At 27.1% G+C, this 26,858-nt stretch overlaps 2 protein-coding genes across 2 annotated transcripts; one reads left to right on the top strand and one right to left on the bottom strand.

The window, feature by feature from the left end:
- Positions 1-264: 264 nt before the first annotated feature.
- LOC107169253 (E3 ubiquitin-protein ligase RNF10) lies at positions 265-25,819 on the bottom strand. Its single transcript, XM_015518933.2, has 15 exons — positions 25,113-25,819; positions 8,011-8,174; positions 7,700-7,854; positions 7,525-7,615; positions 6,930-7,117; positions 6,509-6,716; positions 6,306-6,449; positions 6,166-6,240; positions 5,498-5,586; positions 4,426-4,520; positions 4,110-4,358; positions 3,828-3,993; positions 3,054-3,153; positions 2,606-2,759; positions 265-626 (listed from the first exon to the last, which is right to left on the bottom strand). The coding sequence occupies exons 1-15, from the start codon at positions 25,207-25,209 to the stop codon at positions 571-573; spliced, it is 2,031 nt and encodes a 676-aa protein (XP_015374419.2). The 5' UTR covers positions 25,210-25,819; the 3' UTR covers positions 265-570.
- On the top strand, positions 14,090-16,164 carry LOC107169254 (uncharacterized). Its single transcript, XM_015518935.2, has 6 exons — positions 14,090-14,326; positions 14,448-14,640; positions 14,710-14,787; positions 14,870-15,084; positions 15,160-15,250; positions 15,539-16,164. The coding sequence occupies exons 1-6, from the start codon at positions 14,253-14,255 to the stop codon at positions 15,830-15,832; spliced, it is 945 nt and encodes a 314-aa protein (XP_015374421.2). The 5' UTR covers positions 14,090-14,252; the 3' UTR covers positions 15,833-16,164.
- Positions 25,820-26,858: the final 1,039 nt, after the last annotated feature.

The following is a 26,858-nucleotide window of genomic DNA, read 5'->3' as shown; positions in this document are numbered from 1 at the left end:
CCCTAGGTTTATTCATAAAAATAAACATCACAGTTTAATAATATTTGAGTGTCATTATATTTTATATCAAAATGCTCTTCAAAATTTAACATCCCTAAAAATTTACTGCCTGGGGACTAAGCTTCATCAGCCCCCCCCCCCTAAATACGTCACTGGCTATATTGGTTCATCATAACCCCTAAATAATATTTAGAGTAATAAACCAAATGGGAAAAATATAATTTTAATTGAGATATCTTATAGAACCTGGATACAAATTAATGATTTTTAATCAAATTTGAATAATATGTTTATTTTTAAAACAAACTTGAAACTAGGTTACACAACTAAATAAAATAAAATATTGTTTTGCTGTTAGATAAGAGTATATACTTGATTATGATATAGTATAACAAGCCAATTACTAGTACTACAAAGAAAATAGCATTCATACCTTGGTTATGAAACAACTAAAAAATAAATAATATTACTTTAAATTAATTTAAATTAGTAAATTATTAGTAATAATTTAATACGCTCCATGACATAACAATAACTTTTATATAAATAAAATAAATATGTTATATAATTTTAAAATATTGGTTCATATTTGCTGCGTTTCTTCTTTCGATTTTTTGATTTGTTGTCTAAAGAAAAAAATATTATTGATAATTAAATTACTAAATAAAATTGGTTTGTCCATACAGGTCATACTCATATTATTTAAAATGTATCTTCTATAAAATATTTAACTATCTAAAAGTCATTTTAAATTACCATAAATCAATGATTAATTAAGCATAATATACTTAAATTACTCTACAGCTAAAATCACTAGGTAATACATAATTAGCATTATATTAGTTATAATAATACACAGATATAGACAATAAACTAGATTGCTAATTAGTGATATTATGTAAAGTTATAATCCGCCATTTGCAGTAGGTCAAATGCATGCTGAAATCCCACCAAAATTTTAATTCTTGTTTAAAATATTTTAAATGTATTTTTTATTTTTTTGTCATTGATATTGATTTTTGTAATTTTGTCACAATAAATTATGAAACTATTTTATATTACAACATATAAAGATAGTTATGATTTTATATTAGGTAAGTAATATTGTTTTAATTTATCAAAATACCTATACATCTACTACCTAGTTAAAAGACTGGTCCTTTAAATATACCTAAGTATTAATAAATAATAATATAATTTATTGGTAATAAAATAGTATCTACAGAATAGTATTATAATACACTTACCCAATTTATATGTTTATATATTATTATTATAAATTATAAAAATAACATGAAATTAAAAAAAAATAGATCATTAACAACATTTTAAATAAATTAGACAATAATAATTTATAAATTATTTAACAAATGTCAAATAATAAAGTAAATTTGTTACCTTCAATAATAAAAGACATTTTAATACTTTAAATTATAAAACATTTATTGACTATTGTTTAAAAGAAATCAGTCAAATCAATGATATATTGTGTTATCAAAATTATAAGATACAAATGCCCTACTAGTAATGGCGGATGTGTGGCTTCAAACGTTTATATAGTTAGTATAGGGAACCTAGCAATCTAGTTTATAATCTACATCATTCTGTGTAAAAATATTTGTGAATAGATTAAAAAAATAATAGAATAAAGTAGTGCAGTAACCACGAATAAACAAGATAGTTGATCCACAAAATTACCAAAGGAAATTATAACAAAGATTGATACAAAAATCCTTTAACTTATACAACAATATTTAAAATATGACGACAACGAGACACTGCTGCAGACTACTATTATTAATTTGAATAGATATATATGAATTTGTAATTGAAGAAGCTAATCTAAAATTACGCGATGTATATAAATACATAATCCTTATATTTTGGGGTAAGACCACGAATAATCAAGTTTACGTTGTGGAATTTTTTGCATAGAAAATATACTTAAAATTAAACAGAAAAATGTAGAATTTTATTATTTCAACCCATGATTATCCATAGGTTGATGAGTAATTACTAGCCTAAATAATAAATTTCTTTAACAGCGTAATATTTTCCTAAGTTGGATGACTTGTGCTCATTTCAAGGTGACATCTGAATTATTCTTTAGAAGAAAAATGGTTATGCATTTTGGTTTCAACAAAGATAAATTAGTAACATTTGGTTATGAGACAGATCATAAATGTTATACCCATATGTGTTGGCTTCATCTTGCAAACATGACAAATTGTACACTCTGAATAATTAACTAACTCAATAATGTTGGACTTCAGAGTGAATTAATAATATTATCTAGTCAAAGACAGTTTTTTTGTTATATTTCAATTTTAAAACTAGTTATGAGCATTTAAAAAAAAATTAAATTGTTTGTACATTTTAAAATTCTCATAACTCACTTTAAAATTAAAAAAAAAAAAAAAAACTAGATGAATATATTTATTACTTTTCTAAATTTCATAATAGAAAAAATTAAACATAAGTGTTAAATTAATTATTCAGAATATAAAATTTGTGCTTTGTTTTTGTTACACGTTTCGAAGATGGATACAACGCATATGGTTATGGGGTCTTCTTAAATAATAAATATATGTATATGAATAAGTACCGTGCATGTTCATATTGGCAACAGCATCTTCCAGAAAATTATTCATTGACATAGAATTTGGTCTAGAACCAAGTACTGGCCATTGAGATGATACATTAGGTAAAACTTGATCTGAAGAAGAGGTGTTACTTGTGGTACTTTCATTTTGCAATGCCTACAATACAAAAGATGACAGCTTTATAATTTAAGAAACTAAAGTTCAATAATTATAGGTGTTATATTATATTATTTTCCAAATGGAAATAAAAATGTTTTATAGTACATTCTCTAGTTGAACAGAGTAGAGGAACATTTATAAAGTTACGATTTTGGTAATAAGAGCTGAAAAACCCCATAATATCAAAATGATGAAATTATATTATTTTCTTATTGAACAGTTCTATTATTACGAAAAAAATAAATGTATAATACAACAATTATTAATAAATAATAATAAGTAACACTGTACCTTTGCAAATGATAAATTACTTGGTGAACCATTAGAAGTATTTAATGTAGTTTGATCTGAAGAGGAAGTTATACCAATTGATTCGCTCAGAGGAATCATGCTATTAAAATATTCATAAATTATTTAAAAATTTCGCTATAATTATTATTAGGGCTCGGATGTTGTTGCACTAAATATGTTATAAAATTGATTGTATTATTGCTGTGAAAAAAACCCAAAATTGCAATAAAAAAATATTTTGTACCAAAAAAATTTAAAAAAAATATATTGACAAATTATTTTATGAAACGGATTAAGTCATCTTATTAAGTAATATTATAAAGTTTTATTAGATAGGTTTTAAACGAGTAGATAATAAAAAAGATTGTCATTAAAAATCTGGTAAATTGTGTGGTCTTCTTATTTTTTCAAAAATCTACAAATAATTTTATCAAAACTTAAAACTTTTTATTTAAACTATTTTTGATTTGTTTTAAAAAAAAACCTTACCTTACCTTAAAAATTATTGCACTGTATAATCTAACAAAAAAAAAAGTGAAAATATAAAAAAATATATAAAATTGCATTGAAAATGACAACAACCAACAAAATTGCAATAATATCGAAAAAAGGTAAAAAATTGCAAAAAGTTGCACTTAAAATTTTTATATATTAATTGGTACTCGTTTGAAATAAATTTATAACTTACTTAGCAATGAATCCGAACAGTAGAAAAAAAATTGCAAATGCAACACCATCCGAGCTCTAATTATTATATATTATCAAAACTAAGACCTTTTGTCTGCAAATGGATCATAACCACATTCTGGAAATAAACTCCTATTATGCCAATCAGGAAGTGGCATTTGTTTTTCAGAATTTCTTTTTTCAATGCGTTTAGCAAGCCGTTGCTCATCACGAGCACGTCTATCTCTTATAGCTTTTTTTTCATCCAAGTTGCCTGAATCCAAAAGAATGTTTATTATCATTTTTCATAGAATTTAATCCAGTAAATGTACAAATAAGATTGTATTAATTATTTTCAACTATGTCAGTATCTACAATGGTCATAATTACTTTTAAATATAAATAAAGTTTCTTGACTAACAATATTAGTCAAATCTAATTCAACCCATTCAAAAACAGTTGTTAAAGGTAAATGTAACAGAAATCTATAGCGTTTTCTTGATGCTTCAGTCATTGATAAGGACTGTTTTTCAATTACAATAGCATCTATCTTCAGTGGACTATTTTCAAGACTGCCGAACATACATTCTAACATTTCTACGTTAACTGCAGATAAATAAATATGCTGACCATCCAGAGCTGTTAAAATTAGTAAATATAATAAGATACCAATGTACATTTATAATTGTTAAATATGTATTTTTACCTTGATAGAAATAAAAATCCTTTTTGGCAGGTTTTTTTTGTGAAACCTCTTTAAGATCAACAGAGTTATAATTATTTAATTTTGTGTTCATTTCTCTAAAAGTTAAAATACATCATTAATACTTAAGTACCTAGTTGTTTTTTGTATAATGAATAATGAATCCAATTATTTTAAAAAAATAAGTCATAGTGGTCAATTCTAAGGACAAAAACTTTAATTAATATCATAATTGTTTTAAGACTTTTAACTATATGTTTAATATTTAGTTGTATCGTCGGTGCACAAGAAAATTGACACAACTCAAAAATTGGCATTTTCAAAATTATTATGAAAATGCATTGCAAAATACCCATATTTTCATGGATGACAATTTTGTTTCCAAAAATCGCCGCAAGATAGGAGTACTGTCGTTATTCCCTTATCGCATAATCGAAATCTTTAATCCGCTGTACTGGAAAATCTACTTTTTTGAGTTGTGTGACTATTCTTGTACACTGACGGTATGTACATAATCCTAAATATTAATATCTACAACGCGACAAATTCAATAATCTAATTCTGCAATACAATGTTTTATTATTCCACAGCAACAGTTTGAAGCGTAAACGCCTGATTGGTTTTTATAAACATAGTTAGATTATTTATTTATAATATACAATAACTAGCTGACCCAGCTACACGTTGCTGTGGCTCAGTAATTATAATACATTAAATCAATTTTGTACTAAATCTTTGGTACAATCAAATTAATATTTTCTAAAAAAATTTAAAATAGATTCATTCATATGAGATTGAAAATAAAACGTTTCGCCAAAATTTAAAAGTAATAGGTAAAGTATCAAAATGTTGAAATTAAGCACACACCAACATGAAAAATAGTTTGGTTAATTATCTAGAATTATGAAATTTATATTAAATTTGACATCAAAAATGAGGAAATTTGCTATTATCTGATTTGTCTAATCAATTTGATCGCCCACTTTTTACACTGTTACTGTTTGTTTAGCTTTTATTAAACTATTCAATTTAAGAATATCAAGTCTTAACATATTGTACATTATGATTATCTTACTTTATGTGTAAATTTGGATTTTCATCAAAAACACTAGTAACATTATGAGAACATCCAGGAATTTCAAAAAAGTTCTGACATTGTGATTGCTATAAAACACAAATTTGTATTATTTCATAATATGCCAATTGATTATATACATTGTTATTAACACTCACTATCTATAAAAGTTGTATTTCAAAATAATAATATTTTTGATTTTTTTAGACTTTAAATGACAGTACATTTTTACCTTTGCATTCTAAGGCAGAAATTTTTTTTTGAGAATTTTGTGATTAATGAGTAATTAGTATTTAGTCATAAGCTCTGATTGAGTAAAGTAACTGGCAACAATTTTGCAAGGTACACCTGATGTATTTTACTTATCTACATTTTAAATACTAATGAAAAATTAAGTATCTAACCTATTGAACCTAATGAAAATTTAATCTTAACCACTTTAATTCTAATACATATTATTTTGATTAAAAATGTATGCTGTCAGTTATGATTAAAACTTAAAAAAAAATCATAATTTAAAAATTTGTTTTGTATTTGAGTAAGGATTTAAATTAATGTTAAAAATATATATCCAAAAGCTTTAATACTTTTAGAGATACTGAGTGTATACTACTATTAAAACATCATCTAGTAATCTGTATAATATATACTAATTGTATTCAAATTACCAGTGGTGTTGATCCTATATTTGCACTTATTACGGAATTCATAGACTCACAGTTTATTCCTTTTATTTCATCATTCTTATTAAAAAAAAAAGAAAATTAAAATTTATCTTGTAAAGAGTAATTTTATTTTATAAGCTTACTGGTTCCTGATTCATTAAAATGTTTTCTCTTTTTGATAATAATTCAAGAGCTTCATATATATATTTTTTTTCGACATCTTCAGTTTCCCAGTATTCTAAAAGCAGTAAAAGCGCTTCCCTTTCTTGGTTCAAAATATTTAAAACCTAAAATGTTTCACTAGTTAATTTGTGTTAACAAATATCTTAAAAGTGTAGTTTCTTACTTGGCTTTTATAACCAATTAGAAGTCTGGAATAAGCTGTAGAGTAATTAGGCTCACAAACTGATAAAGGAATCTCATCCGATGGTTTAAAAACATTTTGAAGGAGTTCAGACATTGGGTATGCTTGCAATGAATTTCTAGCACGTTTCATTAATTGTAAAGTTATTGATTGACCAACACAACATTCCTCTTTAATAATTATTTCAACGCTAGAAATACCAAATATATTAAAACTTTATATGCATTTAACATAATATTTTTGAATTTATTTACAATATAGGAACGTATATTATTTTTTTAACGATTTTTTCAAAAATAACATCTATTTTAAATAATGAAAATGAAATGTTAGAATGAGGTGTATAATTGTAAATTTACTAGAAATAATAAACAATACATTTTTTATAACATTTAACTTATACCTCTGTAATTCTTTTTTAAATATTTTAGAATGGCATATGGGACAGCCAACAGTATCAAGTTCTTTGTTTATATCTAAATAATGCAAAATGCAAGGCCAACAATATATATGACCACATCGAGTCATTTTTGGCGTTATCGGTATATCCATACATATAGGACATTTAATAAATTGAGTAGAAAACATTTTCTGCAACAATTAATATATTATTTAGATTAAAAGCATAGTAACCACTATTGTGTCATTGTATAGATAAATGCTGTAAGTAATTATAGATTTGAGAAAAACCCTTTTTTGTATAGATTAGATAGTGTGAATTATGGTGTTTTAGTAATTTAATTATTGATTATATTATACTATTGGAGTAATATTTCAAATATTTAGCATGTTCATTTATACATGCCGAATTGTATAATTATTTATTTGTTTTTACTTAATTTTCATGCTTTTTGGGACTTACAGCATTTATGCTTACGACGGCAGTATTTACACTACTGATTATTTTTACTATTAACATAGTTTTAGAATATTATATTTTATTAAAACTGATATCAACAATAAATAAAAATTATAAATTAACAATTTAACAAGCTTACTATTTGTTCAATGCAATCCCAATCAACAATTTCATCCTGATCAAACATCCAATGAGAATAATCTTTTCCACACTTGACTACAAATTGACAACTGTTTTAACAAAATTATTTATCAGACAGATTATAAAATATTCATTCAGTTTACTAATAATATTAAAGCAACAAAATAAAATACTTTGCTATCAAAAAGTGTTTGACATTGAATTTCTGTGGAAACTCTTTTTTCCTAGACCCGTAACCGCTACGCATATTCCATTTGTTAGTATGTTCCACATGCCTTAATACAGGCAATATATCATCATCATCGACATCATTCAATGATTCAGCTACCTAATAATTTTAATTAATTAGAAGAACAGTTTAAAAATACAAAATATTTAATGTAATATTTATTATGGCAAAATATCATACAAAACAAAAAATAAAATGTACTTAAATACAGAAAATTACCTAAAATATAAGTCAAATTTATTATTTTAAACAAACCTCGGAACTCTTCTTTCTACAAAAGAGACTAGCTCGAGGTTGCGGCTGTTTACAGTTATTTGAGTTTTTCTTAAGGCTAATATTTCGGTTAGCTTCAACTCTTTGTGGCTGAATAGTAACAGCTTTTCCATTTCGGCGATTTGAGTGCTTTGAATTAGATGAATCTATAAAATACAATTAAATAATAAGTAAAATAAAATTACATAGATACATTTTATTTTCTTGTTAGAAAGTAAAAACTAATAATTTTAATTTTATAGATAAAGTATGATACAACTTTGTTTGGATATTGTAATCATTATTCAAATATTGAATAGTCAAAAGTGGTTATTAGTGCTTTTAAAATAATTTAAATAACTTTAATCTTAAATATTGTTAAAAAAAATTGCTGTTAATCTTATTCCTCGCCATTCGCACCCACGTTTTGTGCCTCAAAAAAGTGCTTTATCCATTCACATCACCCTTAACATACACCATCTATTCTTGTGTCATTTTCTATTCTGTCCATCTTTTCTTCGAGTTTCTTCGCCAACTCTTTCCTCCAACATTTATTACTATATTCACTGAAATGCATGTCATTCATACAACCACAGAGCAAATGAGTGACCTCAGCTCATATTCATAGTCACAAACTCATAAGTTGTGACCACGGACTAAGATGATATAATGAATTGAAACTGACATGATCGAAAGAGGAGTAAGGGAAAACTACTAAAAAGTTCCTCACATGAAGAACTGAAATACTGAATTTTATAAGCGCTACTTGTAGTTTTATTTGTCGTCACTTTTGTATTTTGATTCTTGGTCTATGTTTTATACAGATGACGTTTTAAACTATGGGTGCCCTGCACATGTATCTTGTAACTATATATATATTTGTAGCCACCAATAAGCTGTTCGTTTATGGTCCATTATATATTATTATCTTAGCGCGTGGTCAAAACATTATGTAATATGTTAGATGACTGAACCACAGCATTCTCTTGACATAATCTCTTAAATTTTAAACGATAAAAACATGTCTACAAACAACAAATCCATTATTGAACATAAAAATTCCGCGAACACCACCATTTAACATAAAAGAGTAAATTATTTCAATTGCAAATGAGTAGGATTTGATATCTTATGGCAGTTATAGATAAGTATAATAGTATATTATAATTTGTTGTTTGTATTTGGCATTCTGGCTGCGAGATCAGCATTAGCCGTTTAGGTTGTTTAGGATAGGACATAGTAAGAAGAGTACTATTGGCAGTGGTAGGAGCCTGCTCGGCCCCGGCTTAAAATTTAAATTTAAAATAAATCATAATCAGCTATTGAAAATCTCAAGGATCATGATTTATAAGAATATTATATGAAAATGTTAAGCATGGGATGGCATTACTATTGTTTGTATATATACATCAAGTTAACATAATATTATAAGCCCTAGAAAATGTAGGCCTTAGCTTGGCCTACCTGATATTAAAATGCTGGCACCGACACTGGACAATACCGAATTACCACCACAGAACAAATTTAATTTATTTGGTATCACCACATCAGAGACAATTTGATAAACGATAGAAAACAAGCAAATATGCCTACAACATAAAAATTAACAATTAATATAAATAAATCTTAACATGTCCGAAACAGTAAAACGAACAACGAACAGTTAAAAATTGGCTTTATCAATGTCAAAACGTGAAATCTATTTGTAACATCTACGTTGTCATTGTTTTACGGTTGCATAAAATAAATAATCAAAATAATAAGATAAAACCCTAAAACGCAGAGTCCTCAAGACCTAGTCTAAGTGGAGTGAAAATACTGAAAATTCATACAAACATAAGACATAACGTCCATAACTACAATTCTACAAAACGCATTAATAATAGTAATTATAATAATAACTATGTCTTCATATTAATATAATACTCTCAATTAATAAGACTATAAGAGAATAGTTAGTACATTTTTATTATTTACGATAAATGCTCTAAAACCAAGGTTACTCAACTCTCTTAAAGTCTTATTAGTCTTAATATCACATACAACTATAAAAACACATACAAATGTATATTTAATGGACCAATTATGATTTATGAACCACGATATCATGATCAAAAGTTAGTTATCTCACCACTGATTCATTAAAATGTTTAGTGATTATTCATGCAGCAACATGGTGTGTAGACGTGTAATGTGTTAGCCTATATAATTTAATATTTATACAACAAGCAGTGGTGTTGCCCCGGTTGCCCGGGAGGGTTGTTGGGTGTTTAAACCCCCCCCCTCCCCGTTTAATTCGAACTGTTATAATCGGAACCGATAATTATTCATACGTTGGAGGTAACAATTTATAACCTTACCTACCTCCAATTAATATCAACCGTAATCTCTTATGCACAACCTATAGGGTATAACTAATTAATTTCACTAGTCTAGTTGTAGACTAATTGTAGTCGTAGCCTCGTAGGTCGTAGGGCATGACGTCTTATCGGTCTTAAGCCTTAACTTGTATTAAATAAACAAATTACAATTCTAAAACCGTATATTTTATACCGTATACTTATCTATTGTAATTACAATTTAGAACATTATCTTCTGAATGGGGACTTACTGCTGAACGTCGACTTATGTAGACTGTAATCGTTTATTTTAGTCATTTCAAAAGTAAGTTTCGCATTTTATTTTTAATAATAATTTCTATAATTTATTTAACTAAAAGCTTCTTAATAATTATTATGTGGACTAGTGAACTGTAGTAACAATGGTAAAGGTACAGTATAGTTATGGTGACCAGACGTACTATTTTTCATAGGACAGTACTCTTTTTTGATGCAAGTCCTTGTGTCATTAACAATAGTGTTAAGTATATAAAATTGTAATCTTTTTTGGAGAATATTATGGGCTACTACAAAAAATACACATTTTTAGTTTATTTTATTTTAATTAACTTACGTCCAGTCGGTCAATTTGACAAAAAATATATTACCTATAAGGATATTTACAATATCGAGTACTTATTATATAATAGTACCTATAACTAACAAAAAGTTAAATTAGATTGAATGGATCTATTATTAAGAATAATATATAAATATAAGTGGCCCAATCAACAGTTCCAACGCTTTTAAACAATAAACAAATTATATACTTATTATAAATAATTATTGAAGCAAAAATAAAACCCAATAAGTTATTGAACATTTGAACAATTATTAATAATACCTAGGCATTACAATTTCTTAGTATAATATAAGTTTAATTATTTTGATTTACTAAACTATGTATTATTATATTTTTATGAATAATTACTAATTAGACATAACGTATACGTTTTATTTTAGATTCTGAGCGGAACGATGAATGTATTGATTTTACCATGATGTGTGTGTGTGTGTTTTTTTTTGTGTCTGTCATCACGTTTTAGGGCAGTAAAAGTGCTTCGATTTTTGACTTCAGTACCTCGTTCGATCAGAAAGTGAATCTAGTTGGTACTTTGGAGGGGGTTCAAAAGTAATAAATTCTTAATATTTTTCTAAATAATCGAGATAAACAAACTAAAAATTAAGGGGGAAACGGGAAATTTTACGCACAATCAGTTTTCGACAAAATCGATTTTGGTTTTTGATGTAACTTTCACCGAATATTTATATAAGTATATTCTATCCACCATGCAATTTTCAAAAAATTTTGTTTGAAGTTAAACTACTTATAGGCATAATATGAAATTTTCGATCATTCTTAGTTTTTTTTAAAATTAATATCGGTCAAAATTTATTTGTTGGGTAGAAAAGCTTGAAAATTTAATACAAAGCTCCTAATACATAGTTACAATAGTAGTTTTATAAGCTTTCATAGGTCAAATTTTTACATTTATCAAATTTAAAATTATTTTATAGTTAAAAATTTATAAAATGTTCTACTTTTATAGCTAAGGACTGAAAAATTAAAACAAAGTTTTGCGTAAATAGGTTATAAATGTTATAATACCTATATAAATTACTTTATTGAGTATTGACAATAATATCATATAATAATAATATAATATATCTAGTTATATTATACTTATATATCATAAGTACTAAGTAGGATGACTTCGATCAGAATCATTTTTCTTATAGGTACAATGATATTATATCATTATAGAATTCAAATTTAACACAATCCATTTTAGTGACCCACTCGTAACCTATTGCACAGCAGAGTGACACCTACACCTTTTGTTTTTAATATAACTCATATTGTCTTAAAAACTTCATCAGTTACAACTTGTAACTTACAAGACGAAAAAAATCAAGTCTAACAATATGGCAGAAAGTCGGTACAAAAAAAAAGGTCAAGTGTAGGATCTATCTCCCCCACATCTTATAAATACGCCACTGGTCTTCATGTTTTGTTAAGTAGGTACACTACCTCAGACACGTATACAAAAAAAAAAAACCCTGTATATGTGCCTGCACTACCTATATAGAATACTTTTCACTTTTATTACCATAGTGTATATTATACATTATACAAGTATTTCGTAACTACTTAATTTAATTTAATTAATAACAAAATATTGTCAAATAAAAATTCTAACTTCCTGTTTATTTTGTAATACAAGTACACTCAAAGGTGGGCAAGTTAATGAAAATAATTAACTCAAGTTAAGTTAAGTTAAGAGGATACAAGATCGATAAGTTAAAAGTTAACAGTTAATAAATTATAAATTTAACTCGATAAGTTAAAAGTTAATATAGAAAAAATATTATCTTAACTCAGTTTAAAAAAAGATAATTTATTTTTTTTAATTAGTATATAAATCACATAAAGAGTGAATGTGTAGTTCTAGTTTCTAATTTATAAATTATAAAAAACAATTTTATTGAACTTTTATCATAATGTACACTGTAGATACCTTTTTACTTTTACATTACTATTATTTATTAATTTGAACTATATTCGTCTTAAATTAATAATTTAACAAATATATTTTTTTATATCGCACATAGCAATCAAATGTCATAATATGTAAACATGAGTACATGACCTTCATTCATATAAGTAAGTTATATTAATTAAACATTTCTAATTGCAGATCGCATAATATATAATTTATGACGTCCTTTATAATTAAATATATAAAACAAAAACTTTAAAACCTTTAATTATACATTTTATTTGCATGATTTATTACATAATATTGAAATATTTATTATAGTTTATACTAATATAGTAAATTTCCATATAAACGAAAAATTTCAAAATGTTTTTAACTTGATGGATTTTTTTAAAATCAACTGAGAAAAGCTAAGTTATTTCAACTGTACATTAAACTTGTTAAGTTCATAAGTTGATTAGAAAATAAACTATCTAGTTAATTTTTTTTAACTTTTTAACTAGTTAATGGCCATCTTTGGCGTACACTAATATGTAAATCGTTGTAACTTCTATCTTCTATGTGATTAGGATGAAGATATTATTACAATAATATATTTTTTTATTTGAATTAAGCCTCGGCAACTATTATAGCCATTGGCAACAATGAGTTCAACTCTAAATTATTTACATGTTATATAAGTTACATATTAAATACTATTGATAAGGTTGGACTTACACAATAATATTATAGGTACAACTTATTTGTAATTTTTGACTTGAAAAATGCAATTTTACATGATTGTTTATTTGTATTTGTATATAAATTTTAGTATACATTAAAATTAATGAATATTGGATAATATAATACCTATACAGTGAATTATAAATAAATTATAATATGTAATGTAATTAATTTTGCTAATTTTGATCTTTAGCGGGAAATATAAATTTGGTGATCTTAAAGACTATATTATATAGATCTAGATGGCCAAGGGGATTTAGTTGACAGGGGAATTAATTGACTCGTTGGGATCTAGTTATCACAGGGAATCTAGTTTACCAAAGGGGATTTAGATAACCATGGGGATCTAGGTGATACGTCACCTATTTTGTCACACCACAAGGCATGGATAAGACCATGATCATAACCTAAATAAACTATAGTTTGATTTTTATTCCATGAAATTATGGCGTTGTCGGATAATAATTAATAATTGATAAAAATGTATACTCCGAATGCCGTACAATGATCAAAATATGGCCCGTCGTGAAAATTTGAAAACAAAAGAATTAGGTACAAAAGTGATCAGCTGAATGTCAGCGTTTACGTTTCACAATTCGAAGGTAATTTAAGAACTTTATAAATTAAAAGTAAATCGATTGACATGGTGAATAAGTGCAGCGTGGTTGGTTGCAAAAGCTTGTATACGAAGGACAATGTCAAAGTTAGATTACACAGGTAATCTACTAGAAACCAACTACCTCCGTTTTGGAGGTCAGAGGTTTATGTAGTAAATTACATATATTATTGATTTGGATCACCTATATCAATTGTTTTCATTCTTATCTTTTTCATTTAGGTTTCCTCTGTCAAATCCAGAAACATTACCCATGTGGATAGCTGCCACCGGTAGGGAAAAAGATTGGAAACCTTGTAAAAGTAGTAGATTGTGTGGCAATCATTTTGAAAATTCAGAATACATAATTGGCCATGGAAAAAATGTTTTGAAAACAACATCTGTCCCAACAATTGAATACCGTGTAGATGTTATGGTATATTTTAAAATAATTGATATAAAACTTAAAAACATTCAATAAATATGTATAATTATATTATTTTAGAGATACCAAAAAAAGAAGATATTAAATCCATGCAATGATGAGGAGCAAACAAATAAATCTTTAACAGATAACCCTGTGGTAATTTAATAATTTAATTAATAGTTAAGTGTGTATTTTTTTTTAGCTTTTTTTTATTTACATACATTTTTATATTACACAGGATACTAGTGGTAAAAATTTTGAGATTGTCCAACTTTATTATGACAGTGTGAACAATTCAAAGGATGAACATCAAAATAATCATCTTCATTCTTTGAACTTAGAGAATAGTAATGATAACGGAGATAATGCTAGTCATGACGAGACCGTAGAAAATGAATATGAAGATTATAACTATGAATTAAAAAATGATATTTGTAACAGAGAAAACCAATGGTATGCTTTTCATATATTTTAATATACAAAATTGGTTTCTAGAAATAATACTGATTAAAAATTGAAACATTCTAGTTACATGTTTACAAGCAGCTTCAAGGAAGGTGCTGAACCAATAATTTTAACACCCCCAGATGAAAAACCACCTGAAGAATCATTAAATATGGTAAGACTCTATAATTATATCCATAGACTTTTACTCATAGACCAGCCCATCTAATAACAAATATGTTGATAGTCGCATGCAGACATGACACAATGATGCAGTTTCTTTAGTTTAAATAAATATAAATATATATAATTTAACATATCTGATTAACTCAAGTAACTGAAAAGTGCCACCTATCCACCTATTTTGAGAGTAAAAATTTGAAGAGGGCCAGTCTATTAGTAAAAGGTCTATAATTATGCCCCATATAAATATATTCTATTTTATTAATAAACTTAATTTCAGACTATTGATCAAACAACAGCTGATTTAAATTTTAAGAAAGTTATGGCCTTAAAATTAAAAAAACAACGGCGCACTAAAGATATTTATTCATTATACTTCAAAACTTTGAAAAAAAAAAGGTTTCAAAAACAAGAAAAGTATAAAAAATCTATAAACAATGATGAAGCAGACTCATTTGCCAGGTTTATAGCAGTTCAAATGAGAGATTTATGTTCTCATAGAAAGGTTTATTTAAGTGCAAAACACAAAATTCAAAAAATTTTAATGAAAGCACAGCTTAAAATAGCAAATTGAATCTAATATAATAAAGATTAAAATGTGACATTATGATAAGTAGTTATTGTTTAATTTTGTAACACATTTTTATATACATATAACATTAAAATTTTGTTGTATTGTAAATTATAAATAAAATGCATGATAAAAATGTATATTTTACAATCATAGATGTAGGTACCTATAAGTATTAAGTGTTTCATTTAATTTTTACATATTATGATTTGGCGTAAACATTGTTATTATATAAAACATTTTTATTTAATTTATAAAGTTTGGTTATAAATTATATTATACAATTACCTCCATAACTAAACATAATCAAAATACAAATTTATTTTGAAATTATATTACATGCTTATTGTATTGATTTCATCTTACAAATGCATAAAGTACATTATAATTTTACATAGGTGTTGTGTTCATAAAAAAAAGATAATGTTTATAATTACTCTATTTACGATTTTTTTCAAATTTTTTTGTGTATTTATTATTTTAAAATTAAAATCTATCATTGCTTAGTTGATATATTAAATACATTTAGTATACTTCAAAATAAAATAATTTGGAAAATAAAGAAATCTTATTCTGAGCAGAGCTAGATGCTAGATCTAAAAACTTCTACCACTAAACAAATAATAGAAACACTATCTTTACTAACTTATTTTTCATATAACTTTTAAGAAAAATAGACTATGGTCTACATTCATGTTGTGCTGTTGGTTACCTACATAATATATTTAATAATTAATAAGGTACAATTGTTAGTGGTATTGACAGACATATTTAAAGGGAGAGATAATATAAAAATATGTATATGTTTAAATGTTATTGATTTTTATATATCTAAATGTATTTTCTAATACCCTCCTTGTAAGTATGTCACTGACATATATACAAAAAAATTATAAATGAAAATAAATTGAGAAATACCTAAGCATTTTATTTTAAAATTAACAAAATATGAAAAAATATATATAAACATGAATGAAAACAATTAAAAATATCCACATGCAATTTTTAATTTTGATTTTTGAACTCTTTTTTTATACAAAAAACATATCTAGTCTAGCCCTAAAGATTATTGTCATGGTATTTTCGTAAAAAAAATATAAGTTATAGATATTCTCTTAACTCTTATTTTTATTTTTGACAAAGATGCAAATATGCATTGAATATAATAATTTTATAAGCACACTACAATTCAGATTCAACCCTTAAAAAAAGCCGCTTACTTCGTTTTTGAACAATTATGTGACCTTGGGTGTTCTTCAGGGCTAAAAATTAAGAATAGTGCAAAGGATCAATACTATTCTTAATTTTTATCAATGATCTCCCATTGATCATTGATGGTAACATTAATATGTTTGTGGATAATGCAAAATTATACTAAGACATTAAATCAATCAATGATGCAAATAGGTTACAGTCCAATCTAAATAAATTTTTTCAATGGAGTGAACGAAATCTTCTTCTACTTAATAAATGCTAAGTAACATCTTTTACAAGTAATAAAAATCCAATTTATATTTCAGTATCAAATTAATAAGTTAATGATATTTTAAACAACCTCATCGACTGTCCTGACTTACTATCTGAAATTGGGTTTTGCGTCCCATGTATATATACAAGAAACTTGGATCTTTTTTTAGTTTCAAAGTATAATACCAGCAGTGGAAATAGTATATTCTTTTCAAGAGCTTTTATTTTGGCCAATAAGATATCAACCCGATTAGATTTTTGTTCCTTCTTGTAATATATTTAGATTTAATAAGTTTATACATCTCCTTGTCTTTTACACACATGTTATTACAACAGTTGTTTAAATCTTGTAAAAAAGACATAGCCCGTAAACCATAAATAAATAACTATACAAAGTTCTTTGTATATTTTTATTTGTTTACATAAGTATAAACAACTATTTCATAGGTAAAATTTAAAATTTAATATTATTTAACTGGATAATTTTCTTGGAAACTTTTATTAGGTACTCTGTGATGGCGGAAATATATTTTTATCAAAATATCTACAACTATTACTGTTGTCGATCATGACACTCATGAATGATGATTAACTAAAAACTATAGTACTATACCGGTAGACTAGCAATAAGTTACATTTATAATATTATAGAACATTACTCAAATTCAAGTTTTATAATAGGTATTTAAATATTATTAAATACAGGATTAAATATTAAAATTTTTTTTTATTTATAAGTCATTTTATGTAGAGTATATTTTTTTATTATATATACTATATTTTATTTATGGCGGGGCGATAACAAATAAGTATTCAATAAGGTAAAAGGAGAAATAGAGTTAATGCGCAATCAAACATTCTAATTAGTATTTATATAAATTGTAAATCGAATCGCGGAAAAAATAGCCACGGAAAAAAACCCAAACTAAAAAATACACCCCGGGAAAATAGCCCAAAAAATATATTATACATAATATATTTACATTTATTTATAGAAACATATTTTAAATAATATACATAGTATTTAATTATGTAGGGTGAGGTTGGCAATACCACCACCTTACCAGTTACTACCTCCGACACCGCACTGTTTTAATTGCTATAGTACTGCACATACTATTATTAATTGTCCAGAACCTAAACGGAAGCTTGGGTCATGCTTCAAGTGTGGATCTACAGAACATCAACAACGAGACTGTAAGATGAAAATTAACAAAACAAGTCGAGGCACCAGCGAGGACTCAACAATGATGATTGAAATCGATGAGACAAGTAATCCACCATTTATGCTTGGTATTGATGTCATGTGTGAGACAATTCGTTGGACCACAGGTGCGCTGTTTAATACAGGTAGTCCAATTTCTATTATTAAGGAAAATTCTATTCCCAAAAATGTAATTGTTATCCCTGCTAGTTCTAAACTTTCTGGTATTAATAAAAGTCCATTAAAAGTATTAGGTGTTATTAATACAAAAATATCTGTAAACAATTTATCAGTAGATTTAAATATCATATTTTATGTTGTTGATAATAATATTATGAATTATAATTGTCTGTTATGAAGAAATTGTATTAATAACAATTTAATCAAATTAACATTTGATAAAAACTTATTCATTGAAAAAAATGATTCTTATAATGAATTTATTGTTGATGATATCATGTTAATTGATGCTGGTGTGTCAAATTCATTACAATTAGATATTAATAGTGACTTGTGTGCTGATATGCAGGAACAGGTTAAAGCAATATTTGATAAACATTATACTAATGCAATAAGGCCTATAGAGAAAAAATTTCAATATGAAATGAAGGTAAAGTTAACTAAAGACCACACACCTATTTATTTTCAACCTAGGCGAATGTCTTATAGTGATAAAGAAAAACTTAAAGTAATAATTGATGAATTATTAACAAATAAAATCATAAGACCTAGTTTTTCTCCGTATTGTACTCCTATAGTATTAGTTAAAAAGAAAAATGGTAACCTTAGACTCTGTGTAGACTTCAGGGAATTAAATAAAGTAACAATTAAAGATAGATTTCCATTACCATTAATTGATGACCACCTTGATATGTTAAAAGATAAAAAATATTTTACTAGATTAGACTTAAAAAATGCTTTTTATCATGTTAAAGTACACAATGACTCTGTTAAGTATTTATCATTTGTAACTCCTATGGGTCAGTTCGAATATACTTGTATGCCTTTTGGATTTTGCAATAGCCCTGCAATATTTATGCGTTATATTAATAATATTTTTCATTCTTTGGTCAGTTCTAATAAAATTTTGATCTATTTGGATGATATTCTTATAAGTACTGAAACAATAGATGAGAATATTAGTATATTAATTGAAGTATTTGATATTATGACTGAAAATCACCTTCAATTAAGATTAGACAAGTGTTCATTTTTACAGACTAAAATTTATTATTTAGGCTATGAGATTAGTCATAAAGGTATCACACCTAATCCAGATAATATTGATGCTATACATAGTTTTCCTATACCTAAAAATGTGAAAGAAGTTCATAGTTTTTTAGGACTAGCCAGTTACTTCAGGCGGCTCGTTAAGAATTTTTCTATTATTGCTAAACCCTTATATGATTTATTTAAAAAAATCAAGACTTTGTTTTTAGGGAGGATCAATTGTCAACATTTTAAAAGATAAAATCATTTTTAACATCTCCACCAGTTCTATGTCTTTATTCACCATTATTAAAAACAGAATTACACTGTGATGCTAGCCAGTTAGGATTTGGTTCAGTTTTGGTTCAGAAACAAAAACATGACAATACCTTCCATCCAGTATTTTATTTTAGTAAACGCACTACTGATTGTGAAACAAGATATCACAGCTATGAGCTAGAGTGTTTGGGAATAATTTATGCTCTTAGAATATTTCATATTTATTTACAAGATATGCCTTTTACAATTGTAACTGATTGTGATAGTCTTAGGCTTACACTAAATAAAAAGGATATTTGTCCTCGTATAATGCGTTGGGCATTGTTTCTTCAAATTTATGATTATAAAGTAGTACATCGCCCTAATAAACAAATGTGTCATGTAGATGCATTAAGTAGAGTGCAAAACATATTAATATTAGAAGCAAATACATTCGAACAGGTATTATCTATCTATTAAACAATCAACAGACCCTCAAATTGTTGCAATTCGCGAAAAGTTAGAAAATTCGGATATTCCATACTATGAATTGCGGGATGGCTTGGTTTATTGTACAGATGGAAAAAAATTGTTATTTTATGTACCTAATGAGTTAATAGATAACTTGCCATGATAATGTAGGACATGTGGGTATCGATAAAATACTATCATTAATTAATAATTCTTATTGGTTTCCAAAAATGAGGGACAAAATTAAATATTATATTTCAAAATGTCTAAAATGTTTATCTTATGCTCCTAAAAATGGGAAGGCTGAAGGTGTCATATCTATTGGTAATATAAGAATGTGGCAACCACATCTTGAATAGCAGTACAACTTGACTATTAGTATTTGTTTGCACTTGTAAAAAAAAAAAAAAAACAGTTTTATAAAAATCATTTTTTTTTCTTTGTTTTGTATCATTATAATCTTAAAAAAAAAAATTTGTCATTCTTTATGATATTTATGATTTAATTATGTATTATATTATTAATTATATTGTCTTGATATTTTATGATATTATGAACATTGTTTTATTTTATGTTACTTATTATAAATAACGTTATGTTTACTTATGCTATTTATGATATTTTATGATGTATTTAAGTTATGATTATGTTATTTTTTTTGTTATGGTATGTTAACTTTCTGATTTTGGGTTGAGGACAACCCTAAGTCAGGATGAACGAGTTGTAGGGTAAGGTTGGCAATACCCCCACCCTACCACCTCCGACACCGCACTGTTGTGTGTATGTGTGTAGTCCGTTACATCTTAGGGTAGTCCATCTGATTCAATAGATAATCATATCTCACTCCGGTTACTGAAACCAAGTGGCAGAACAAGCTATAAGCGTGCATCCCGGAGTAAGAGAAAACTAATGTCCCAAGGTATCTTAACAGTCCTTGTGGATCAGAGTTCGGAGGTAAAACCACTTCTGTCTCCGCCACAAGTTTGACCCATGAGATCTGGTATTTTCTACAGGCACATAAATACGTTTTCAATGAGGACCACGCGGCCGGAAGAACCGTCATATTCCGAGATTCACAGCCATGGAAGAATCCTATGAACTTGTTGACCATATGGGACCAGGACCTGTCCATGTTAGCGCTCTGTTTTATCAGTAATCTCATGGAATATGCTGATACAAAAGTCATAAAGGTGCATAAATCATCAGCGTTCTCTTCCATATCTGCAGGCTTGTACTCCACTTTCTGAGCTATCTCTACAGAGCTACCGGATTCTCCTTCCCTAACTGTCTCTTCATCGTCAAATATGTCGTCCATAGTAGGAGGTGCTTCATCTACAACTTGATGTCTTTCTGTAGACTCAAGACCATTCTGGTCGGAGAACGATATCCCTCTACCCATGTCTTGTAATGTCAATATTAATATTAATATTAATATTCCGATGTCAAATAAAGTTTCTTTAAATCTTATGTTTATGATTTATATTGATTGTTAATGGGTCGGCGTAAAAGTAACACTGCCTACAATCAATTTTTTTTTTTAAACTTTTTAACTTGAGTTAAATTTTGTATAGTTTTAACTTAGCTTTTTATAGTTAATTATCATTATTGTATAGTTAAGTGAATTTACAAGTAAATCATGTTATTTGGGTAGTTAAAGGTAACACCAGCGTGTAGCTGAATTAACTTTATAGTTCAACCTAAATAAGTTATATTTTAAATAGCTATAATGTCAAAATCATTTTTTATTAAATATTGATTCTAATAATTGTATTAATAAATGAGTAAATTAATCCAAGTAAACGATTATTAATTAACCCTTAATAAGTATTTTGTTGTTAATTCAACACTAGATTTGTAAGTGTGATAGTTAACAATACAATCTATATTATTATGTTACCACAAGTCCAGAAACGTGAGTATTTTGTTCTTATGTTCTGTTAAAAATGTATTATTCTATCACAGAAATAAAAATATTATATGATTGTAAATCCATTGTATAATCAACAATCAACCACATTTTATAAAATATTACAATTTACAATGATTGCACTTTTATTTTCTTAAGCTTTTTTTCCGGGGTGTATTTTTCAGTTTGGGTTTTTTTTTACGCCTACCGATTTACCAACAAAATTAATACAGTGAAACCTCTAAACACCGGACACTCTCAGTCGTTGTAATTTTGTCTGTTATTTAGAGGGTTTCGCTATTTAGAGGGGGGGGGGGGGTGAAATTCTCGAAAGCAACTCAGAGAAATTAATAATTATAGATTTACAACATATTTTATTATTTATATAATATTTATAATCCATGATATTTCTATACTTCTATTATTTTAAAGCAAATATTAATTGTACATTATTATTATTTAAAATTATATGAAAAGTTCAGTTAGTTTAACTTGTTTAGATCTTGATGCACAGTTATTTTGTGTATCAAGGCATTTTATAATTTAAATGCATTGGACATTGGAGACAATACGTTTATGAATATGTTCGTATGTAATGGAATCACAAACACGAATAAATACAAATAGGAAATAGTAATGTTACTATCGAGGTTACTATTTCACAGAACATAAACTAGAAAAATGATTTAATCAACGCGATAATGGACAGTGAAAATGTCCCCATTCCTGAAAAAATATCCACTATTTGGAGATGTCCGATAAGGTAGGTTTCACACTGTATAGTTTTGTAGATACCAATATCGACAATATCACAACTTTTAAACTAAGAAAACGTTATAATCGGGCCATCGGGCCATATGAGTTCATGCTTTGCTAAGTCATATTTAATGAAGTATAAAATATATGGGAGTTCTAATTAATAACCATGGTTACAAAATGATTTGCAAAATTCCTGAAATTATATATGGTAAAGAGAAAAATATGACAAATCTAAGATTACACGAAGACATGACTTTCAATATACACCAATTTACTCACACCTAATCACCATTCATTTAAACTTGACAACGTTAAAAAAATTTTTACTGTCCAATGCAACTCCTTAAGTAAATATAAATTATTTAATTAAGTATTTTGTATTGTTTAATAAATTGGATTTAAAATGAGCTACTGAATATTTTTTAAATTGATTATTGAGAGATATTTTTAATTTATTTTTTGAAATTGGGTACATTAATATAATAAAATATAACTTTTAATAATATGAATGGACATTTTTTTGTTACTTAAAATTTACTTATAGTATTTTTATACCTACATATTTTTAGATTTTAAGTGCATATAAATGCATATTTTCCCAGCTTTTAGTGCATACTTATTTAGGTATTTTTCAGAGCATGAACTCATGAGCCCTGGTTGTAATATATTATGTATATTGTTATAATATATGCTTGATACCTATGCGATCGTAAATATTACGTATTTACTATTTACAGAATTCCCCAAATAATAATAGATATTATAATAAGGTATACACCGCTGTATTTACCCTCTAAAACAAAACTGAATATTCAGTATTCAGTATAACTTGATATGTTATAAACATTACCTATATAGTTTACTTAATATGTATTCTTTAATTTTTTATAATTTGGTTTGGTAATAATGAAAAGTCTCAGCCCTCGTTTTCTCAGACAATTAAATGACAAATATAATAAAATAAATTTGAAATAAGGAGGAATGAACACCTAATGACTGCAGGTGCTACAGCATAAGTTTTTTCCAAATGAATTTCTATATTTTTTTTTCCATAGATCAATTTCAAAATAACAAATAGTTTGCTTGTTTTATTAAAGAACTAAATAACATACTACAAAATGTAAATGATTAGCAAACATTCATCATGCAACTATTAAAAAAAATGGTAAATATGCACAATTTTTCTATGATTGACGAATTATGTACCATTTTCATTATTAAAACTTTGGTTTATAACATGGATTTCTAGCTTAGTATGCTATAAATGGAAAATGTTTGGAAAAATATACAACCCTAAAACTTCCAAGCACTATTTATTATCAAAAAATTTCAATTTTAGTAAAAAAAAAATATACCACAAACACATCGTTAGTACCTACCTACTTAACCCATACTAATTAGCGAGTAAAAATATCATTAATAGTGAGAGAGAATCCTTTTGCCACTCTATAGTCTATACTCTTTACATATAATAATCATTATTATAACTATATTATATTGTAGTAATAGTTAATATGGCACAATTAGATAATATTATGTTTTAATGTTATTGAACATCTCAGTATTACAAAAATTGTGTAATCTTATCATTGTTCTTATCAGAAAATTATTTTTAAAAAATTGCATGAACACAGAATAATCTGTGGTATAACTATATTAGTTTACCTATTAGATTTCATAAAATATACAAAAGATATACTTGATAATGCTATTGCCAATTATTATTGAATTAATAGCTCAAGCCTATTGTAATATACATGTTTGAATGTTTGATGACTTTGAGCGACTTTTTCTGGAAATTTTGAACTTATAAACGATACAAAGGTTAATATACAATACCAATCCAATAGCAGTGGGACAAAGAATGACACATTATTGTTACTTCATGGTCTTATTGTATTGGTGCTCATAAAGCACGAGGTGTACTTCACATTGGATGAACTCGTATCACGTATCACCACTAGCCCTAAGTGCCTTGATCTCTACAATGATGATACATAGGTGCCTACCTGTCAATTTTTTGGCGTCCGTCTTACTGTTGGCCTGCACCAGTGACTTCGGCGTAGGCACGTTCAATTTTCTCTCCATCTGACGGTTGTCCGACATCGGTGGTGGTCGCACAGGGGTTGAATGTGTGGTCTCCAGGAGGAGAATATGATGTACGTGAACCGGACGGCGACATTGTATTCATTGAAATGCCATTGTCACACAAACGAATTTCAAAAACAATAAAGTTGTCGTCGTTGCCCACGAAATTGGGTAGGTGATTGGGTTCGACGGACGAGGCGGGGGAGTGGCGATCGGAGAGTTAGTCCCTCTCTGTTCGCGCGCTAAATCAGCGAAAATAATATCAGGAGAACGATTGATCAACGTACGAACTTCTGCGTTTGACGAATTCAAACTTGCAATGTAAGGTTTAGCGCAAATATCACGTTCAAGGCGATGAGTTGAACACTGCTCTTCAAATTGTGCGAACGCTAGGTGAGGACGTCAAGTGCATTCGCTAAAATTGTCGTTGCTACTCACTTGATGTCCGGCCAAGATGGCTTATTATTTATAGTTGACACGTCGTGCACGTCTTGCAAAATCGCAACGAACAACGAACGAATAACGACTCGACGACGACAGTCGTTAACATTTATGGGCTACGGCTAGTGACGATTAGACTCAAAACGTGATTGCGTATTTGCGTATCGCCAATAATCGCAATTTACAATTAATAATAATAATAATATAATAACATACCACTATTATAGTATTATTAGAGTACTTAAATGATACCATATTCTATCGGATGTTATCTACCTGGGTTGAATATAATCCGGTAACAATATGAAATTGAACGCGGGCTGTCGATCGTTTTTCATCCATGAAAATCTAAACGTTTTGAAGTCCATTGACTATTCAGATTCAGACTATTCAGAGCATTGAAGCCTGGAGGTAATCGTAGTTAGTGTAGTTACTAGTTTTATATTGTTTTGTGTTATTACTCATACAAATATCTAATCATAGACATATACAGACTGTTTATACGTACATGTATCCCGGACCCCCGTACGCCGTACATAAAATGCCTCATGCCTGTATATTTTGTCATGCCGAACACTTCGTTGCCCATAAAAAATGCTACCTCTTATGATTTTATTATGATTTAAATTTGGTTCAATTATACTCGGGGTAAGAATCTAAAAACTGAAAAAAAGAAAAGATTTAATCTTGGTCAATTTTTTAAGCACAATATTTAATTTTTTAACCTGGTGCACATTACACATTGATTTTTTGATTGTATTGGAAACAGTGCTCGACTTGGGGGGGGGGGGACTTAAAATTTTTAACACCTCTAACATTGATCTATTCACGTGTAGCACAGTTTTGTAATGTAGAAAGTAGAACACTAATATAATATAGATAAAGAAAATAATTATATATATTCTTCAATACAATTTTTTTTTAATTTATACAATTTTGGTTGTTCAAAACATATTTAATATACTCGTTTTAATCATATACCCTACTAAATTAATATATTCTAAAATTATCAAAATAAGCTTAATGTATATTATCCAACGTTAACATATTCTTCTATATAATATGCAGAATAAAATTGTAGCATTCATCATTTTGGAGATCATATTATATTACACACAAAACATAAGTAGGTACCTATACATTTCTCACGCATGTCATGATGACATTGTCATCCTAATGCTATTAGATTCTTTTTAAGTATGTAATAGTAATAGGTAACTATAAGT

This window comes from Diuraphis noxia, unplaced genomic scaffold (genome assembly GCF_037042655.1).
Source record: "Diuraphis noxia isolate RWA-SAM2 unplaced genomic scaffold, SU_Dnox_SAM2 contig0004, whole genome shotgun sequence".
In the NCBI taxonomy this organism is placed as follows: domain Eukaryota; kingdom Metazoa; phylum Arthropoda; class Insecta; order Hemiptera; family Aphididae; genus Diuraphis; species Diuraphis noxia.
This window is presented reverse-complemented; position numbering and strand designations above follow the sequence as displayed.

Coding starts and splice junctions, on each gene's coding strand:
- LOC107169253 (XM_015518933.2), bottom strand. CDS start 25,209: ATGTCGGACAACCGTCAGATGGAGAGAAAATTGAACGTGCCTACGCCG. Junction 5,587..6,165: donor ATATAGGATCAACACCACTG/GTAATTTGAATA, acceptor TGTGTTTTATAG/CAATCACAATGTCAGAACTT. Junction 4,521..5,497: donor AATCCAAATTTACACATAAA/GTAAGATAATCA, acceptor TTTAACTTTTAG/AGAAATGAACACAAAATTAA.
- LOC107169254 (XM_015518935.2), top strand. CDS start 14,253: ATGGTGAATAAGTGCAGCGTGGTTGGTTGCAAAAGCTTGTATACGAAG. Junction 14,327..14,447: donor GTCAAAGTTAGATTACACAG/GTAATCTACTAG, acceptor TTTTTCATTTAG/GTTTCCTCTGTCAAATCCAG. Junction 14,788..14,869: donor CTTTAACAGATAACCCTGTG/GTAATTTAATAA, acceptor TATATTACACAG/GATACTAGTGGTAAAAATTT.